This window comes from Diabrotica undecimpunctata, chromosome 3, assembly GCF_040954645.1.
Source record: "Diabrotica undecimpunctata isolate CICGRU chromosome 3, icDiaUnde3, whole genome shotgun sequence".
Classification (NCBI taxonomy): Eukaryota; Metazoa; Arthropoda; class Insecta; order Coleoptera; family Chrysomelidae; genus Diabrotica; species Diabrotica undecimpunctata.
In genome coordinates, this window is record NC_092805.1 from 19,873,745 (window position 1) to 19,893,789 (window position 20,045).

Genomic DNA, 20,045 nt, shown 5'->3' on the forward strand with positions numbered 1-20,045 from the left:
CTTTTTCATATAAAATACAGTATAACCTGCCACATCTGGGTAAATGTGGCGACCGACCGATCCGGATATGAAAAAATCCGGATATCACTATTTAAAAATGTGTATGTAGCTGTAAATGGCCTGAAATTTTTACAATACATAGTTTATAGCGTTTTATGCATTTAATATCAGGACTAAAATAAAATATGTACATACATTACATAGATAAGAAAGGTAAAATAAAAACCTAAACATTATAGAGTTTTCAAGCTGTATTTCTGTTCTTATAAACAAAAATTAAACGTTTATAAACTATAAGTACATACATACTATATGCTCCATACTAAAAACAAACGGTTACACAACTTACACATTAGTTTTTAAAAAAATTGGTTATTTTCCGCTGCTTTTCACACTGTACACGTTTTTTTGAAGCCATGTCTCTCATCCTTTTTAAGAGCATCACGTCACTTGCACAAGTATCTTCTTGATTTTCAACGTAGCATAGCAGAGTCTCGAACGACTTGAATGCTTCGAAGTGGCTCATTACGACCGGATTTTTGTCAGTGCTTTTCATACCCTTCGTTGTCTGAGTTTATATCATCATTCTGGCACACCATATTCAATATATCGCCGTCTGTTTAATTCGTTCTGTTCGTCTGCACTCAACTACTTGTTAACCTGGTCTTCCTTCATTTTTTCACATCCCAGCAGGTTCTTTACCAGTTCAGCGATCTCTTCTTCGTTGAAAGTTTCATTGGTACCTTCCTCTGGTTTTTCTCCCGTCCACTCATCAGATATTTTGTGGTATAACAGATTCCTTCATTACCTTACCATTGTTGTTGGTTTTATGTCATCCCATGCTTGTGTCACCCACATCACCACATCCAACATGTCCACTTTTTTTATAGTCTCTGTAACGTTTTCTCGTTCATCTATTCTAGCAATCAACGCCGTCAGTAACTTTTGTCGATAGACACTTTTAATAGATTCTATAACACCTTGGTCCATCGGCGGACAGAAGGATATCACATTTGGGGGCAAAAAAAGAAACATTATTTCGCCATCTTTTAGTTCTCCTGGGTCGGGATGAGAGGGTGCGTTGTCCAACAGCAGGACTGCCTTTCTCGGTAGATTATTTTTTGCTTAATGTTTTTCAACCTTTGATACAAATTAATTGTGAAACCACTATTTGAATAGAATACTGGTTATCCAAGCACTCTTTTGATGACGGTACCAAACTGGTTGTGAAGAAAAGTCTCTGAAGTTTTTGAAAGTCCTAGGTTTTTTTGACTCTTCGATAAATCCTAGGAGTGTGTAAGATCCTGTAGCGTTGCTGCAGACTAAAATTGTCCCTCTTTCCTTTTTCTTCTTGAATCCTGGTGCACTGTCTTCTTGTTTTGAGGTCGGCAGCATTTTATAATTGAGACCTGTTTCGTCACAATTGTAAAGCTGGTCTCCGGTAATTTCTTCTTCTAGTAAGCTGTGCAACATCTTTTTAAAGACTTCGACAACTTCTGGGTCAGCAGACAGTTTATCACCACATATCTGTAGCTTCCGCACACCGTACCGATTTTTCCAACTCTTCAACCATCCTTCACTTCCCTTGAAGAAATCATTATTACATCCAATTTCTTTTTCTTTTAATATAGGCCCTGAGATTGGTAATCCCTGCTCCCTCCTTTGAGTGAACCAAAGATACAAACACTCATTGATATGGTTGTTAGGAGCGTTTGTCATCATTTTCAGTTTCTTTATTTCAGTTGTTGAAGCCTGCGATGAGCACCATTTTTCAATTTTGTTTCTAGATTCTTTCCAGTTACTCAGAGCTAGTTCTTACACCTATATCAACAGCAATCTTCTTAGCCGTTTCACTAGCATCTAGCCTCTTCAACGCACGAAACTTTTCTTTCATTATTACAACATTTTTCTGCCTTTTTTTGGCCATATTACCACAAAAACGATGGACAAACAACGAACAAACAACGATTACAATGTCAAGTAGGCACGAAACTTAAAAATTTTACGCCAAACAACTTTCACTGCTCCAGAGGAAACAAAGACTTAGAGAAAACACAGACTCACAGTCGGACAAAGTCAAAACGGTAGAGAGTCATTCAAAGTCACATACCACGCTAGAAATACACCCATTCGTACAAGGCGCGGAGCCGTTCATACACCTTTTTTTGCTTTTTTATTTTATTTAAACACCCATTTAATTGATCTGGTTTTGCAAAGGTGTAAACATTTGAAAATTTTATTCTGGTAATATTTGTGAAAACCTGACTTATAATGAATCGTAATTTAATTTTTTAGTTGGACCTTGTAAGAATTATCGCTTTAGTTGAAGAAGGCCATTCACAGCGGTTCGTGACGGAAAGAGTGGGTGTTTCTCAGGGTGATGCCTCACTGATATGGGATAGTTTCTGAAGATAAATTCGATACAGAATAGAGCTCGCTCTAGTACACCCTGAATTATAATAAGCAACAGAATAGATATAACAGAATTTCCATTCGGAGAAATTCTTCTGTTTGTACCAGTCCTCCAAATAGACTTCAGACCTCCATGAATTACCAATACGCAACATAATAGATAGATCAGAATATCTATTCAGAGAAATTCTTCTATGTCTATACTAGTCCTTCAAAGAGACTTTTGGAATGCTACAGAAATAAGAGTATCGTTAGCTACAATAAGAAGTATTTTAGAGACAGGTTAGAGAATTCTTTGACTAATAAGAGTTCCTCAGCTACAACCTAGACATGTTTTCCAATGCCTCCAGTGGGCTCCAGAACACATACAGCTCCCTCGACAGTTTTGTAATTTTGTGTTTTTTACAGATCAGAATCTGTTAAATGTTGATAGTTTGCGAAATCGTGTTTAGCGAGAGGCAACAAGAGGTGCACAATTAGCACATGCAAATCGCATACTCCCTTTCGCTTATGGCAGTGTTATCTTTTGGGCAGGTATTATGGCAGGTAGACGTACGGAATTGGTGGATATTGACGCGACTCTAACAGGATAAAGGTACATCGCACGGATTTTAGAACATCTTGTGAGATTATGGCGAGGAGCGTGAGTGAAAAGTTTGTATTTATGGGTGATGACGCCCGCCCACATAGGGTTCAAGCGGTTAATGACTATCTTTTTGGAGTATTTGGAGTGGCTTGCAATGTCTCCAGACATGAACCCCATTTAACATGCATGTGATGTGCTCTCCAAAGCTCTTTATGACCGAAGGAATCCTCCTAGACCCTATCATGATCTTACAATTGCCTGTAGAGACAAATTGGAAAAATCTGTTATAGGACATGATTTATCGACTTAATAGAGCTATTAGAGCCCAAATTCATTTTTGCATCGATGCCCGTGGTAGAATTACAGGATTTAAAAATTGTTAAGTACATTTTAATCAAAAATAAAATTTTGAATTTTTTATTTATTAAAAAAAACAGTACCTCTTAAAACAAAAAGTATCTGTCAATGTTATGATATTTTTTTATAAATGATCTATATCAGTGTTTTCTGAAAATAGTTAATTTTGGATGATGCATAACTTTTGAAACTGTGGGTATTCTAATAATTTAGAATGTGTAGTTAAATTGCAGTTAAAACTTTACAGGGGAATGTTTCCACATATTCGATTATAGTGATTAAAAAGAAATTATAATCGCCAATTTTAGATCTCGTGGCTGAAAGACTGAGGAGATGGTTTGACTGCTCATACGCAGAAATCTTTCATGCATCAGTTTCCAAAGCTAAAATTACCATTTGAATTGTCAACCTTCGAAATGAGATGACGCAATAAAAAGAAGAATCGGCAATTTAAAGTAGCAAGAAGATACTCTTCTATGATCCTGATAGAGGACAGATCTACTTCAGAGACGAGACTCTGTCTACATGAGCCTCGTATCCCCATTTTGGTTTTTTCTTTGTTTTATATGTACTACTAGTACTTTTCATCGTTTTGTCCTATCGTTAATGCTTGACAGGCAGCCTTGTCTCCTTCTAGCTTTAGATACGTGTTAATATATTTTCGTTACTTGGATTCCTAAACCTGCAATTTTGACACTATTTTTGTGCATGAAGCTAAGATCCTGTACAACCAATAAATAAATAAATGAATAAATAGGTAAGGTAAAGGGTAAGGTAGTAAAACAAAAAAGCAGTAAAGATAACATGGTTGAGCTGCGTAACTGATCATTACTGAAAGGAGACCAATGCCTCTACATGGTTGAGCTTTCCTGTAATTGAGCTGTCTTGTAATTTGAACTGAACTGAACCCAAAAATAATATATTGTTTTGTTTTTATACTAATCATATTTTATTACTTGTTTATATAAATGCTAAAATTACAAACCTCAAATATACCTTCAATAATCCTCACAGCCAACAGAAGGTAGACGTTAGTCCTAGCTATCCAAGGAGTCACCAATGTTAACAAAGCAGTAACTGCTATGCCGATGCCGAATACTCTTTTACCTCCGTACCTTGCAGCCAAATAACCACCGAGAAGCTGCGTTGTTATATAACCATAGAAGAATGAACTTAGAATGTATCCTTGGAGTTTGGTATCCCAATCAAAGTCTCTTATCTGCAAAAGAAAAACAGGATTATATTTGTAAACCAGTTTTTAATTGTTTGACAAACAATATATATATATATATATATATATATATATATATATATATATATATATACAAGAAATACTGGATATTATTGACTGTCGATATAAACAAACAACACAGTTTATTAGGGCTGCAGTCAGTAGGTTTGGCCGGGATGATACAGAAACACTCTTTTGACTTTTGGTCGAGCTTTCGGAATTCTTTTATTCCTTCTTCAAGACACTGTAATTAGAAAAAAATGTAAATATTTACAACATATCTCAAATTGTCATTACACCTTACTAGTCGTTGAGATTATTTTTGCAAAGCTACGACACTCAACATTAAAAACACACATATAAAATATAACATTTAAAATAATGGACAATATGCATTTTAAAATTTAGTTGGAAAGTTAAAATTTTGTTAGTAACATCTTTTCATGGTGTGTTTGACTGATCCATAGAGAACAGAAAAAAAAAACATTAAAAAGTAATTAGGAGTTCTTGCTATTATATTAATGGAAGTAGTATATTAAACCTGTCTTGATAGTATGCAACATGTTTTGTATGCAGGTGTATTACGGTGTGTATATGTAAAAGTAAATCTTTATTTTATTTTTGATGTTTTGTCAGCAAGTAACAATAAATGTTGCTCAATTTATCTATGTCTGACTTTTTATTTATACAAGACGTATTAGATTTTATGAAACACATTTCCAAGAAAACACGTTTTGAATGGTTTTTTTCCTTAGCCAGAATACAGGAATCTTCGAAATTAAATTCATGTTTTAAAGTTAATGCAAGAAAAAATGCAGAAAATTGCAAAGGAAAAGAAGAACCAAAAATGAGTTTATTCAAAAGCCCTGTAGGATAGGAGTTCTCTTGTAGTATAGATCTCATTGTCCATATTGTCCATTATTTTAAATGTTATATTTTATATGTGTGTTTTTAATGTTGAGTGTCGTAGCTTTGCAAAAATAATCTCAACGACTAGTAAGTTGTAATGACAATTTGAGATATGTTGTAAATATTTACACTTTCTTCTAATTACAGTGTCTTGAAGAAGGAATAAAAGAATTCCGAAAGCTCGACCAAAAGTCAAAAGAGTGTGTCTATAACATCCCGGCCAAACCTACTGACTGCAGCCCTAATAAACTGTGTTGTTTCTATATATATATATATATATATATATATATATATATATATATATATATATATATATATATATATATATATATATATATAAGAAATACAGGATATTAGTGAATGTCGATATAAACTGGTGGTTTTATATATATATATATATATATATATATATATATATATATATATATATATATATATATATATAAATCATATTTGATTATCGGACTTTTAATTGTGTCAGTGGAAGCACAGTGAAAAGAATGTGTACGAAATGTGTAAAAGTATTGAAAGTGCATTTTGACCATGGAGACATTTTTCCTTTAAGATCAAGAAATATTTTGCGAATGAAAAAGCGGCTTATAATTCTGGTAAGTAAAATTAACTGGTAATTTTTTTGGAATAAAATAACTTAATCTGGTAATTTTTTTAGAATAAAATTTACAAAATTTGTTAAATTTACTAATGTTTGTATTTTAAGAACGATTTCCGAAGTGGAAATTGAAACGTTAATAAACGTACTTTAACCTTTAATTGTGGGTTATTCCCATTTAAATAGTAATTATTTAGTTCTGAAGATATTGTACGGGATGTGGTGACTTTTACAAATCAACGAGGCCGGTTCGAGTTAGAAATTCGCAACCAAGTTAGAAAGACGATAGTTTACAAAGACGTTGACGAAACTGAAATTTACGCATATATTGGACTGTTGGTCTGCGTTGATGAAAAGTAATCAAGAGCCTGTAAGAATTCTATGACAAAATGACCATTGTTTCAGGAGACCGCTATATTCTGCAACAATGCCACAGACCAGATTTACAAGTAAGCAGTGTTGGCGAAATAAATTCTTAACACAATAATATACTTTAACATATTTAATGTTTTGTGTAAAACAAGGTGTTTTATGTTTGACTTTAAGTTCCAACACATGCGCATTGTTAAAAAACAAAAGGTTCGTTATAAAAATGTCGGGCAGAAAGGATGGCTTCTTGTCAGTCCAATAAAAAATTGTACTTAAATCGTAAAAAAATATAAAGTTACATAAAAATATAAGTGGTTCTTCCCTTTGGGAATCCAATCAGTTTACTTTAGATTGTGTTTGTGAAACAAAGGTTTTATTATGAAAAGTAGCCTAAATTATTCCTAGCGTTCTCACCAGCGACGTTTCTTTAATGTAAAAATAAAACAACCAGCTGGATGCGTTTTGATGATAAAGATACTCAGAAACACTGTAGATAAACCGACAAACGAGCACCTATTCGAAACGTGATTGAAATGTTCGTAAGTAATTTGTCAAAAACTATAATCCCGGTTGTCATCTTACCATTGATGAACTGATAGTGCCATGTCGTAGTACCATGTGCTTTCATAGTCTACATAAAAAGCAAACAAGCAAAATATGGAACTAAGATCTGGTGTCTTGCAGATGTTGATACCGCTTATTATAAGAATTTACAAATGTATTTGGTGAAACAAGGGGGAGCAAGGAAGAAGGCTAGTTTTAGATTTGCTTTCCATTTCAGCCTTGATCACGGAATTACCACAAATAACTTTTTTTCTTCTTTAGAATTAGCAAAAGATCTCATCCACATGAAACTAATACTATACGGAACGCTACAAAGGAATAAAACGTGCATCCCTCCGGAGTTTATCCCTGCTCGAAATCATGATATTTATTTCTTTAGTTTCTGGATTTCAGTCGGAAATCACATTGGTGTCCTACATCCAAAAAGTAAGCCGAAGTATTATACTCTTATCTTTCAAACACAAACATATCGCAGATTCCAAAGACAAAAAACCAGATATAATAACACATTATAATGCCACAAACAAACAAACAAACCGAAAGGTGGCCCAGCTACGTTGTTTATGAACATTATTGATATTGCAGCAGTACCTAAATGCTTTCGTGATGTGGGTTCATCCCAATCCTAAATGGAAATGTCAGTATTTAAAAAAAAAACAGGACGATTTAGTTAGAGTTAGGCAACAGGCTTTTAGAGCCACGCCTAAAAAGAAGAATAAGCAATCCAACAATCCAATATCTTCTAACAAACAAAACAAAAATATTAATCAGATATTGAAAGAACTAGACGAACATTGTAACGTAGAAGAAACTGTGGAAGAACCGAATTCACCACAACAAAAAAGAAATAGAATATGCCATATTTTACCAAGGAAGAAACATTGCAAGTATCAAAGCAAATGTTATAAATGTAATAGTATTGTATGTCCATTATACAGCAAGACTCTTATGAAGCGCCATTATTTCCTTTTGCCATCATTCTTTCGAAAAGCGTTCCCAGTGATAATTTTTTATTTTTCTTACAAATGCATGTGTTTCTTTTTTAATTGTCTTGTAATTATTCTTTCTTTGTTGTCGGGATATAAGGTTAGAACTACGCCTGAGAATGCTTCGATGTTACGTGTTCTCTACTCTTCTTTATGGCTTGGAAGCGTGGACACTAAAACAAATCCATCTGAATAAGTTGGTCGCCTTTGAATTTTGGTGTTACAGAAGAATCCTACGAATATCATGGATTCAAAGAATGTCAAACGTGGAAGTAACTAGAAGGATAGGAAATGAGGCGGAAATAATATTAACTATCAAAAGACGAAAACTTGAGTACTTAGGACATGTGATGAGAGGGCAAAAATACGCATTATTACAACTTATTATTCAAGGCAAAATCCGAGGAAAGCGAAATGTGGTAAGACGAAGAATATCCTGGCTTAAGAACTTAAGGGAATGGTTTGAATGCAGTAGTGCAGAACTTTTTAAAGCGGCAGTCAACAAAGTCCTCATAGCCATGATGATTTCCAACCTTCGATAGAAGATGGAACTTAAAGAAGAAGAAGAATTATGGTATGCCTCTTGTGTTTTGGTTCACATGCATTTCAGGTAAGCTTTTTTCTTTTAAAATCCGTAAACTAATTTTCGAAACCAAATTCGGATTTTTGCTTTAATCTGTGCCTTCTAAGAATTGCAAGGCAAAACAGACGTTGATAAAGGTGTTATTAGAGACATGGGGAATTTAAAAATTGTATTCCACAACATATCTCCTCAACTAAGCAAAAATCCTTAGCGAATTGGTTTCTAGTACTCGTACAGAGAGTATATCGGAATAAAAAGAAAAGACAGTTAAGATTTGATTTCACGTATAGTGCGTCTGTCTATCCGCTTATAAGTATTTCGTATAATAACATCTTTATCAACGTCTGTTTTGCCTTGCAATTCTTAGAAGGCACAGATTAAAGCAAAAATCCGAATTTGGTTTCGAAAATTAGTTTACGGATTTTAATATCAGATGTCGCTATTTGCGTCCATACGAAGCCATGTTAGAGTTGCTTGCTAAGACAGAAAAGATTTATTTTCACGTTCAGAGCGACTGTGAATATCCGTTCTGAAGAGCCCTTTTAGAACGCACTATACGTGAAATCAAATCTTAACTGTCTTTTTTTTTTTCTTTTTTCTTTTCTTTGCATTTTTCCTTTACTTCTGTACAAAACCACGGAGTTTTACGTCTTGGGAACAATTTATTTTCACTTACATTTCTTTAACCAAGAACTTTCATGGTCGACTAAAGTATTAGACTTAATTTTGGCCCAGCTCTCTTCGACTCCATCACTTTCTGTGATATATGCGTTTCTGCGTTTGTCGGTTATTCTTTTTTGGAATAGGTATCTTGTGGAGTCATCTTGTAAGCTTTCGACTTTTATCTTTGTGGTGTATTCTGGTGTTTTGTTATCACATATATGTGTTTTCATTCGGATTTTGCACAATGCCAATTTATGATCGCTTCCTATTTCTGCTGATGTTAGTGCTCTTACATCTAAGATTTGAGAGGGCTGTAACTCTCTATTCGACAGAATATAGTCTACCATAGATCTTTGTTCTCCACTGTTTTTAAAAGTGTATTTGTATTGTTCTTTGTGAGGGAAAAATGTTTTATTTCTGGAACTATATCATTGTCAACATTCGCGTTAAAATTACCCATAATGCTATGCGAAGTATATTTCTTGTTTTCCATAAATTCGTTGTCCTATTTCTGGCGTTAGTCGTCGTAATGAAATCATTCCTGTTCCGAGTCATAATCCTGTTTCTATGTCACGTATAACTTGGAAATTATGAGCCCTGTTTACTGCGTTATCAACGCGACAGCATTAGCGCTCTTGTAACAGCTCCCTTTACCACCTAGCCATAAAAACAATAAGTATTCCACAAATTCATTATTTTCAGTACGTAAAAAGCTATTTATGGAAAATAACAATATATAGGCATGTTCATCAAAAAAGTAAACAACGATGATAGTGGATACCTCCTTAATATGAGTGGCGTCAATCAAAAAAATCAATATAGGCTTTACTCATATATTAGCACTGATTAGAATGAGATAATATTACACTCTATGTAGGTCGTTATACTACTTCAATATTAATTGTCACGTAAGTGAGAGTGAATATTTATTTTATGAAGCGTTCAAAAAATGTTCATTGAAATAATTTAGTCGCACATTTCAGTTTAATATTTTTGGTATAGATCAGATTTTTAATGGCATTTTTTTTTTGTTGTGTTCTTTTTCTTGAACACAGTGTAATTTTCACTATATATTCCTAGTAATACTGTTATCCCAACAGGTTCATAAAAATTTTTTCAATCGAAACCTGAATCGGGCAACTAAAACAGTGGTAAAAATAGATATCTAAAGCAAATACATACACTTAATCCTATATGATTATATTAATTTGTCCATTTGGGTGAAACTTTTTTAATTTTTGATTGGTTTTGGCCAATTTGGCCATTTTGGCAATTTTGGAAAAAGTGGTTTAAATGGAATAGGATAAGAAATACTAGTTTGATTGTTATTTTTTTTTTTTTTATTAAGAAAACGGCCCTCAGTCCCCGGTAGCTCGCTAGTTCCCAACCAAGGTAGCGGTAGGACTAACGGACAGCGGGCAGAGAGTGCGAAGAATCCCCGGGTTGTAGGAGGCTACCAATAACGACGAACGCTGCACATAATTACGTATAATGTAAGAACCTTATCTAAGGATGAAAAAATGACGGAACTGGAGGAAGAACTCAAACATGTGAAATGGGATAATATAGGAATTAGCGAAGTCAAAAGAAGAGATGAAGATCAGGTCAAACTAAATTCAGGCAATATATTCCACTATAAAGGGGTAACAGAATCGACAACTGGAGGAATAGGTTTATTAATACACAAAAAATTACAGAAAAATATACAGAGCATTGACTGCATTTCCCCAAGAGTTATGTATATAAATCTAAGACTAAATAATCTAAGACTGAAAATAATCCAGGTATACGCCCCCACCAGCAATTACGAAGATGAAACTGCTGAAGCCTTCTATGAGGAAATCGAAAGAGCAAAAAAGCAGGAACCGGCTCATTACAATCTGATAATGGGAGATTTTAACGGGAAACTCGGAAGGAAAAAGGACGAACAAGAAGTGGCAATCGGAGATTTTGGAATCGAAGTAAGAAACGAAAGAGGCGAAATGCTTACCAACTTTCTACTGCAACACAAACTGTATGCAATGAACACGTTTTTTAAGAAGAAACAGAATAAAAAATGGACGTGGGATAGTCCAGACGGAAGAACTAAGAGCTAATATGATTATATAATAACAGACAAAAAACAAATTATTCAAGATGTCACTGTACTCAATAAACTATCAGTAGGAAGCGACCACAAACCAGTAAGAGCTATAGTAATGATAAACCTACAAAAAGAAAGAGCAAAGATGATAAACAGTTGCAAACGCATAGTTTGGAATTCACCAAATCAGCCTGAAGCATACATAAAAAATCAAGCGAAAGGTTTATAACCAATGTGTTTTGCCTGTACAAACTTATAGAGCAGAGACTTTAACATTCACGCCAAAATCTACGAATAAACTCAAAGTTACACAACGAGCCGTGGAACGTGCAATGCTGAACGTGAGCCTTCAAGACCACATAACAAACCAACAGATCAGGCAAAGATCAGGAGTTCAAGACGTCATCGAAAGAACCACGACGCTTAAGTGGAACTGGGCAGGGCACTTAGCCAGAACACAATTGGAAGGTGAACAAGAAGTATTATGGAATGGAGGCCCAGAAAGTATAAAAGAAGCCGAGGATGACCACCGACTATATGGACCGATGATATAAAACGTGTAGCGGGAAACTGGCTACAAGATTCCCAGTGTAGAGAACACTGGAAAGAACTGAGGGAGGCCTATGTCCAGCCGTAGACGCAATTAGTTGATTGATGATGATGATGATGATGATGATGATGATGATAGATTATCAGAAAATATTCGAGAAAGTGCAATACAGGCAACAGAAAATTTATTGCAGTTACAATCCAGGGCATTGTTTGAGAATAACTTCAGAAACCCTTTTAGTTTAAGCCGGGGCATCGTTTGAGATCCTAAAAATGCATAGCAAATGAAGAAATGCATCTGTGGCAGAATGATATATAGAGGAGAACATTGTACATGCATAAAGGTATTATCACAAAAACCTAAAAAGATAGGAAATAAATTCAACAACATTCAAAACAACAAACACATTGAGATCTATTTTATTTAAAACTAACAATGAACAAGAAAGAAGAAATAATTGTATTTATAAAATACCTTGTGAATGCGATCAGTTTTATTGAGGTGAAACATCAAGGCCATTCTATGTTATAACAAGTGAACATCAATCTTATATTTAAAATAGAGAATTTGATAGATCTCAAATATGTAAACACGCATGGGATGATGAACATACCGTTCAATGGAACGATTCATGTATAGTAGGGTGGATCGAAAAATCGAATCTTTGAAAACTGTTTTGGAATAGTGCGCAAAAGTTGCCAATTGGTATTACAAACCTAATCTTTATTTGCGAAATTTCAAAAATTGTTCAAAAGTACATGTTATTACTATAAAAATGATATCCAATTAAAATATCTTTGAAATATGTTATTTTTACCCACTACCTACCCTTTCCTTTTAATTTTGATCATTTATTGTTTGTAGTCTTTCTTTTGGCTTAAATTTTGACATATCTTTGCGCGAATCAATTTTTGCCTCTGCCTTTTTTGTGACCCAACAACCGATGAAGATGCTTCAGTTACGAGCTTCACGAATCTCTTAACAGATTGGGTGTGACAGGGAAATGTAGCGATGTCGATGTTTTTTCAGGAGAACCGGAAATAACATCTTACCCAATCTCTACTGTCAAACTTTGAAGCAATGGAGGGCAAGTTATTTTATTGTTTTGCCAATCATAATCAATCAGATCAATATAGTAAATTGTTAAATAATAAAAGGTCTTAGTTTTTGCAATGAGAATGCGACGAAGTACAAACTCTTTTATACACCATATCAACATATATATAGCACAAGATTTTCTAGATGTACAAAATAGGCATTTCTTTGAGATACAGGGACTGCAACAGTTTTTAAATTTTGCTCTAGATAGGTACCAACTACGTTTTATTGTTTGTAAAACATGCTTTTCACCATTTACACATGATGTGTTGCATTTAATCTAAAACCATAAAGGAGCATAAACCGTGACAATAAAGGTCAGGTTCTTTAATTCAGATGTTGGATTTTCAGTACTAACATAAAGACGTAGAATGTTCGCCAATGTAGGCCATCGAGAATGATTTAACTATTCAGGGCTTCGGTTTAATAAATCGACGTAGGAACTTTGAAATAATTTTGTGTACACTGCATTTCTGTATTGATATTGGCATACAAAGTGGAAGGCAATTTATGATCTATTTCTATATCAGTTTCTAGTTTTTGCTTTCTTAATAACTTATTGCTGTTTTCATGTTAAACGAATTGTTGTAGTTCTTTTCTTTGCATTTTTTTTCATTCTTCTTGACTTCTTTGTTAGCTTTAAGGTTTCCTTTACATCGATATTTTTAATACCCATTTTTCTAGGTCCCTTTTGATCTAGTACAAACCCCCGTTTATTTGTAGGTACCTTTTTTTCCTTGTCGCAAGAAAATTGTTACTTTTTTATTGTCTTTACTAAAGGTAAATTTTTGGTGGGTATTCCAAATCAATTTGTCATTTTTTTTTTAATTTTGCGTTTATCGATCCACTCTAATGTATAGTCCTCAAAGAAACGGATGGTAAAAAGAGAAAAATCAAAGAAGCGGCTCTAATTATGCTAAATGAGACCAATTCGCAAATTCCAAATGCAGAATGCAGGGTGAAATGCGAGTGTCGCAAATTCCTCGGCAGAATGCAGTAGGATCTGATTACCCACGTTAAAAGAGGGAGGTCATAAAAAAATTACCACTATTAATAAGTCAGTAATATATAATAACATACATATAAAATTAGAGTTCGGTGTTTATTGAGAGTAAACTAAATGTAAGACCAAATACCATGTCGGGACAGTATTATGAGGTTTTTTTCCTGGTTTTTTCCTCATTATTTACTATGGAATCACTAACAGAAGAATTTTATTATCATCATGGCATGTAATTGTCTTTTTAAAGACAATTCACGTGCTATGATTTTTTTCTGACGGATATTCTCAAGTTAAAGTTGATTTCATGTAATCGAATGAACTATCTTATAATAAAGTCGTCTCAGAAACGCAACTCAGCAATATTGGCATCATTTTAAAGTCGTCAACTTTAAAATGTATATGTAAATATATGTCTGAATTGTCAATACAAATGAGTCAAATAAAATTAAATTATTAGAAGAATTTTTCACCAAGTAACAAAAAAAAACAAAATTTGTTTAATTTACTAATGTTTGTATTTTGAGAACGATTTCCGAAGTCAATGCGATGAAACGTCAATAAACTTATTTGAAACTTAAATAGTGGCTTATTCCCATTAAAATAGTAATTACTTTAAGATGACACAAGAAAATAGCTTCAGAACTATATTTCCAACTGTATTATTTACGCTATTGAAATCGCAGGTCGCTATTGGTCCGATGTGTTCGCTTTATACAGAAACCGATATCGCCATCGCCATCGTGGACGCGATTGCGATCATGGGCTTAGATGTGTTCTCCGCTTTCTCGTAACTGGATACAATGTGTAAGACAGAGACATATGTCCATCAGTGGACACTTACAAGTTGAGACGACGATGATTCGACATTTTATTGATTTGCTTTGTTTACTAGATCAGTAAATAACTAATGAGTTTTTAGTAAATACAAAATCTTAAAACTTACCCTAATAACCATTCCATTCTCTAAGGTGACATTCCTAAATTCGGTCATGGCTACTATGGCTATACTTAGATTTACCCTCAAAGCATATGAGGTGAAAAATCCTAAAAATGCCAATACAGCCACGACGTACCTTCTCATTCGCCAGAAAGTCCATAGCGAACCAATAGATTCAGAGGAGCTAAAAATCAAAATTTGAATTGAGTTTTATCAATTGAGTTAAATACTAAATATTAAAAGATACTAAACGATCATTCAATTTGGGCTGATGATCATTCAATGTTGAATATACATGGATTTAAAAGTTTTTAAAATGTTTAAAACTAAGTTATTTTCCGGAAACACGAACACGAATAGTACACAATGTTTTCAAAAATATTGTTATATAGCTGTATCTCTTTCTATTTAGAGAAATTCTTAGACCAGAGTAGTGAGTTGAGTAAGCTTATTATTCGTTCTTCGATTACTATTTCAGTGTGTCCATTTCTTTCCATCTTTGTCCCCAAATAGATAGATTCGGAACATGGTGAAATTAACTTTTAATCTTCCATATACCTTTCCAATTTTTACAATAAAATCATATGTCTTCATTACATTAAAAGAGCACATTTTGAATATGGTATTCAGAAGTATCCATGAAATTCAATATTTCGTGTGATGTCAGGCTTATTAAAATTTTAATTACAAATGTACTATACAGGTAGAATCATCATTTAAAAATAATTTTTTTCTTGATGTCAACAGTTACATTAAATAGAGGTAAAGCAATAAAATGTAAAGCGCAGATATAGATGTAATTAAGTGGTTTCACAGTTCCTAGCAAAAGATAAGACATTAAGTATCTGTCACATATTTACATAAAGTAACATCACCAAAACAATTTACCAAAACCCACGTATAATTAAATAAAAAGGAAAGTTGTATGAGATAACAAAAGTCAACAAATAAGTAGCAAAAACCTAATTATTGTTGACAAAACAAATGTATCACGCGAAAAGACGATTTAAACACTGATATAATACTGTAAGCTAAAAATATATCACAACAAATTAATAGTAATATAACTGTCAGGAAAAGGTATATTTCATTTTTGTTAAGTACAGTATTAATTGCTAATTTTAACGCATAAACCTTTAATCATTATTAAGGACATGACACGACCTTACTCTATACGAGCCCCGTGTCATATCAGTTGGCCCACCTATGGAATTTGCATTTTGTCGATTACCATAAACAAATTATACTCTGCATGTAAAAACATTAAATATTCAACTATTTAACAAATGCTTAAAAGGACAAAATATCCCTGATGATTGGAGTGTTGGATACATCAGCTCAATATTCAAGAAAGGGGATAAACACAAATGCTCTAATTATAGGGGAATAACTGTTATCAGCTCAGTGGGGAGGTTGTACGGTCGAATAATAAAAGAAAGAATAGAATCAGAAGAATGCAAGGAATCCATCTACCCACCTATTGTTTATAGATTTAGAGAAGGCATACGATACGGTACCTTTAAAAAAACTGTTTCAAACATTGACGAAAGTAGGTCTCAGTAGAGAGTATGTGGATGCTATCGCAAAATATATAAAAATGCAAGAAGTGTCGTTAAAGATGGAAACTTTATATCTGAATCATTTCCAATAACAAAGGGGCTTAAACAAGAAAGTTGTCTATCTCCGACCTTATTTAAAATATATATTCAATCATCGCTAGAGCAGTGGAGGAAACAAGCATCCGAAATGGGAATAGACATAGGCGGTGGTAAATGTCTAACAACTTTATTTTTCGCAGATGATCAGGTAGTAGTGAATGATGAGGAAGACATGGACTACACGTTTAGAAATCTAAAGAAAAAATATGAAAAATGGAGCCTCAATATGAATATGTCAACGACAGAGTATCTTAAAATAGATGATGAAGAAGATCCAGAGTTATAAATTAAAAACAATAAAACATGCAATGAATATAAATATCTTGAATCTATAATATCTAAAGAAGGCACTACCAAAAGAGACATCGAAAATGCAGCAGGGAAAAAAGCGGTTAACATTCTAAACTCTCTACTATGGTCTAAAAATATTTGACAAGAAACGAAATTGACAATCTATCGAACCTTGGTAGAGCCTATTATGACTTATGAGGCAGAAGTTTGGCAGATCACGAAAAAAGATAGAAAAAGAATAGAAGTAATAGAAATGGATTTTCTAAGGAGAGCGTGTGGTGTATCCAAAAAGGATCATATCAGGAATGAAGATATTATAAGGAGGACAAATACTGTATATTCCAGCGTAGACAGAATTGAAACAAGACAACTAGTGTGATATGGTCACGTAAAGTGAATGAATGAAGATAGATAGACAAAAAAAGCTTTAAATTACATACCACAACAAAGAAGAAGAAGGGGAAGGCCTTTAGTTGAAAGAGAAAATTTGTTCAATCATTATTAGATTTTTTAATTCTGGAAAATCCAATTCGGAAATCGCGAATATATTGCAATTGTCACGCTATAGTGTAAAAAATATAGTCAGAAGATACAAAACTACAGGTTCGGTCGTCACAAAACCTAAAAATGTACGAAAAAGTAAAATAACCCGAGCAGATCGAAGGGCATTAAGACGCATTATAGTAAAAAATTGACGAGCAAATTATATGAAGTTAAGCGTTTTATGAAGTGACGTTATTGGAAGACTTAAATATGCTTAAATATGCATTAAGTATATGAATATGCTTAAAAACGCTTGATTTAAATATTCACATAATAAAAGATCAAAAACGTTTAAAACTTTTTTTTTTCAATTACGCTAGTACGTTTTTTAAAAGAACCAAACTTCTGCTATAAATTACACCCAAAACCGTCTTCTTGGAAGCATTTCCCGTGATGTGCGATTGTTTGTAATGTAAAACATTAAATTCTTGCCTCATATTTGTTGCCACAACTTAAAATTGAAAATTCATGTCATAACTTTTAAAAATTGATCTCTAAAAATGGAAATTTTACTACGAACGGTCAATGAAAGTGATCAATTTTATAAACGATCAAGAGAATCGTAAAAAATGGCAACAGTCGTACTACGTTTATTTATTTAACACCTTTATAAAAACTGAGTTTATTTTCGGCAAAATAGGAAAACTGCATAGGAAAGCTATACTCTTTATCTTTAAAGCGCATTCTGATTTTTGTCGATAGGACACTTGGATCAAAAGATATCGAATTTTTACCCTCGATTATACAAATGTTATTGAACATTGATTTCGCGCGGACAACTGACATTTAAAATCGACGGTGGCTTTAAGCGTTGACAGTTCTTATAAACAGTGCTTATAAAAATTTTAGTTTAAAATTATCTCAACTGCATTTTTTATTTGAAACATTTTTTTCTGCGGCGTACAGATTTTTGGTAAATCGATTTTTTGCGTTTTCACCCCCCTACGAGGGGAGTTTTATTGGGAAGCCTAGGGGTAAAAGTAATAATCTTTTTTGCATCTTTTTTGGGGTCCCAAAATTAATATTCTCGGCAAAATTCAGCTTGTTTGTTTGTATGATTTGTAGGGGTCAACTCTCTGATGATGAACTAAATTTAATTTACTCCTGCCACCACAAATTGTATAATTAAAAGAGATATTAAAACATTAGTATGATTCCTTTGACAACTAATTAAATATTGGTATGTTCCGAAATAAATTTTACGTTTATCTTACAGATAAGTAACTGCAACATAATTTGACGTAAACTAGAATTACGCTGGTTTTTGTACGTAAGTGGATTTCATAAGACGACTTTACGCAGAAGTTCTGCGATTCTCCAAAAGTGACTTATTTGTTATTAGAGTTGTACAACAGAATAAAATATCATTTTGTTGTCGTCCTATAAATAGGAGGAAGTCAGAAACAATTCAGTATAGTGACTGTTAGTCCAGGAAATGAAGCATTTCACCTCGCAATTTTTTCGTCCTGCGTGGATTGACTTGAAATTTTAACAGAAGATAGGTAATAGTCTAAGGATCAAAATCTATATCGAACCAAAGTGCGCCAAAGCCTTGGGGGTGGTTGCCACCTTATCTCGGGGGTGAAACATTTTTTTACGTTTTAACCACAGGTTTCGATTAAGAAAGTGATTCTAAACAAAAAATGTTTTATACATTTTTTTTGTAAAACTGATATTTTTCAAGTTATTCGCGATTGAAAGTAACAACTTTTAGACGAAAAAATCGACGTTTTTAATCGATTTTTCGCGAATAACTCGAAAATGGTGCATTTTATCAAAAAAATTGTAGAGAATAAATTTGTAGCTTTTAAAAAGACAAATACAATTCATTTTTTAAAATGTTTTTGCGATATAATAGGAACCGAAATACGGCCTATCAATGTTCAGCGGTTTTCTTCAAATGCCAAATTTGAAAGATTCAAAGTCAAATATCGAGAAAATGATGCATTTTTGGAAGAAAACTCATAGAACCTTTTTTAAAGAGCATAAATAGACCTATCATAAAAAAAGACTCTAGCTCAAAAATTGAGTCAGTTATGATGAAAATAGGGTCAATACTTAATTTTTTTACGAAAAAATCGATGAAAACAACCCCCTAACCGCCCCCATAATTAAAATCGATCTTCACCCTTCTGCAATTCTCTTTGTACATGTATTGTTAATACGTCCAAGAAGTTTGACCCATTTAAAATGCTTAGTTTTAGAAAAAGTACAGCTTAAAGCAGGAAACGATTTAAAATTTTCCTTTATTTAGATTTGTTGTACAATAAATATTTGGCGAGATATAGCCGTTTAAAGCATCGATTTACGATCAAGCACCATCTTTTTCGAGCCCGTTAAACTCACCCCATTTAAAAACCAAGGGTTCCAAAAAGATTTAATTCACAGATCCTTGTAGCTCTTAAAAACCTCTACAAAATCGTTTTTGAAGAAACACTCTATCGTTAAAAATGAAGGAAATACGTTAAAAAAACCAATTAATTTTTTTTAATATTATAATTGTTTTACCTATAAATGTAAATATTTTCAACTATTTATGTAAATGTATAAGAATATATGGTGCCTTTTTATGTTGATAAATTTTTTTGTATTTAATTTTACTTTTTTTAATT

At 33.2% G+C, this 20,045-nt stretch overlaps 1 protein-coding gene across 2 annotated transcripts in view; it reads right to left on the reverse strand.

Moving 5' to 3' along the window:
- Window positions 1-20,045, reverse strand: part of LOC140436522 (sialin-like) — a 60,035-nt gene that overhangs the window by 26,455 nt on the left and 13,535 nt on the right. For both annotated transcript variants that reach the window (XM_072525408.1, XM_072525409.1), the window contains exons 2-3: window positions 14,948-15,125; window positions 4,341-4,574 (exon numbers count right to left, since the gene is read on the reverse strand). In XM_072525408.1, the coding sequence (XP_072381509.1) occupies window positions 4,341-4,574; window positions 14,948-15,125 (412 nt within the window). The remainder of the gene's footprint in view (window positions 1-4,340; window positions 4,575-14,947; window positions 15,126-20,045) is intronic.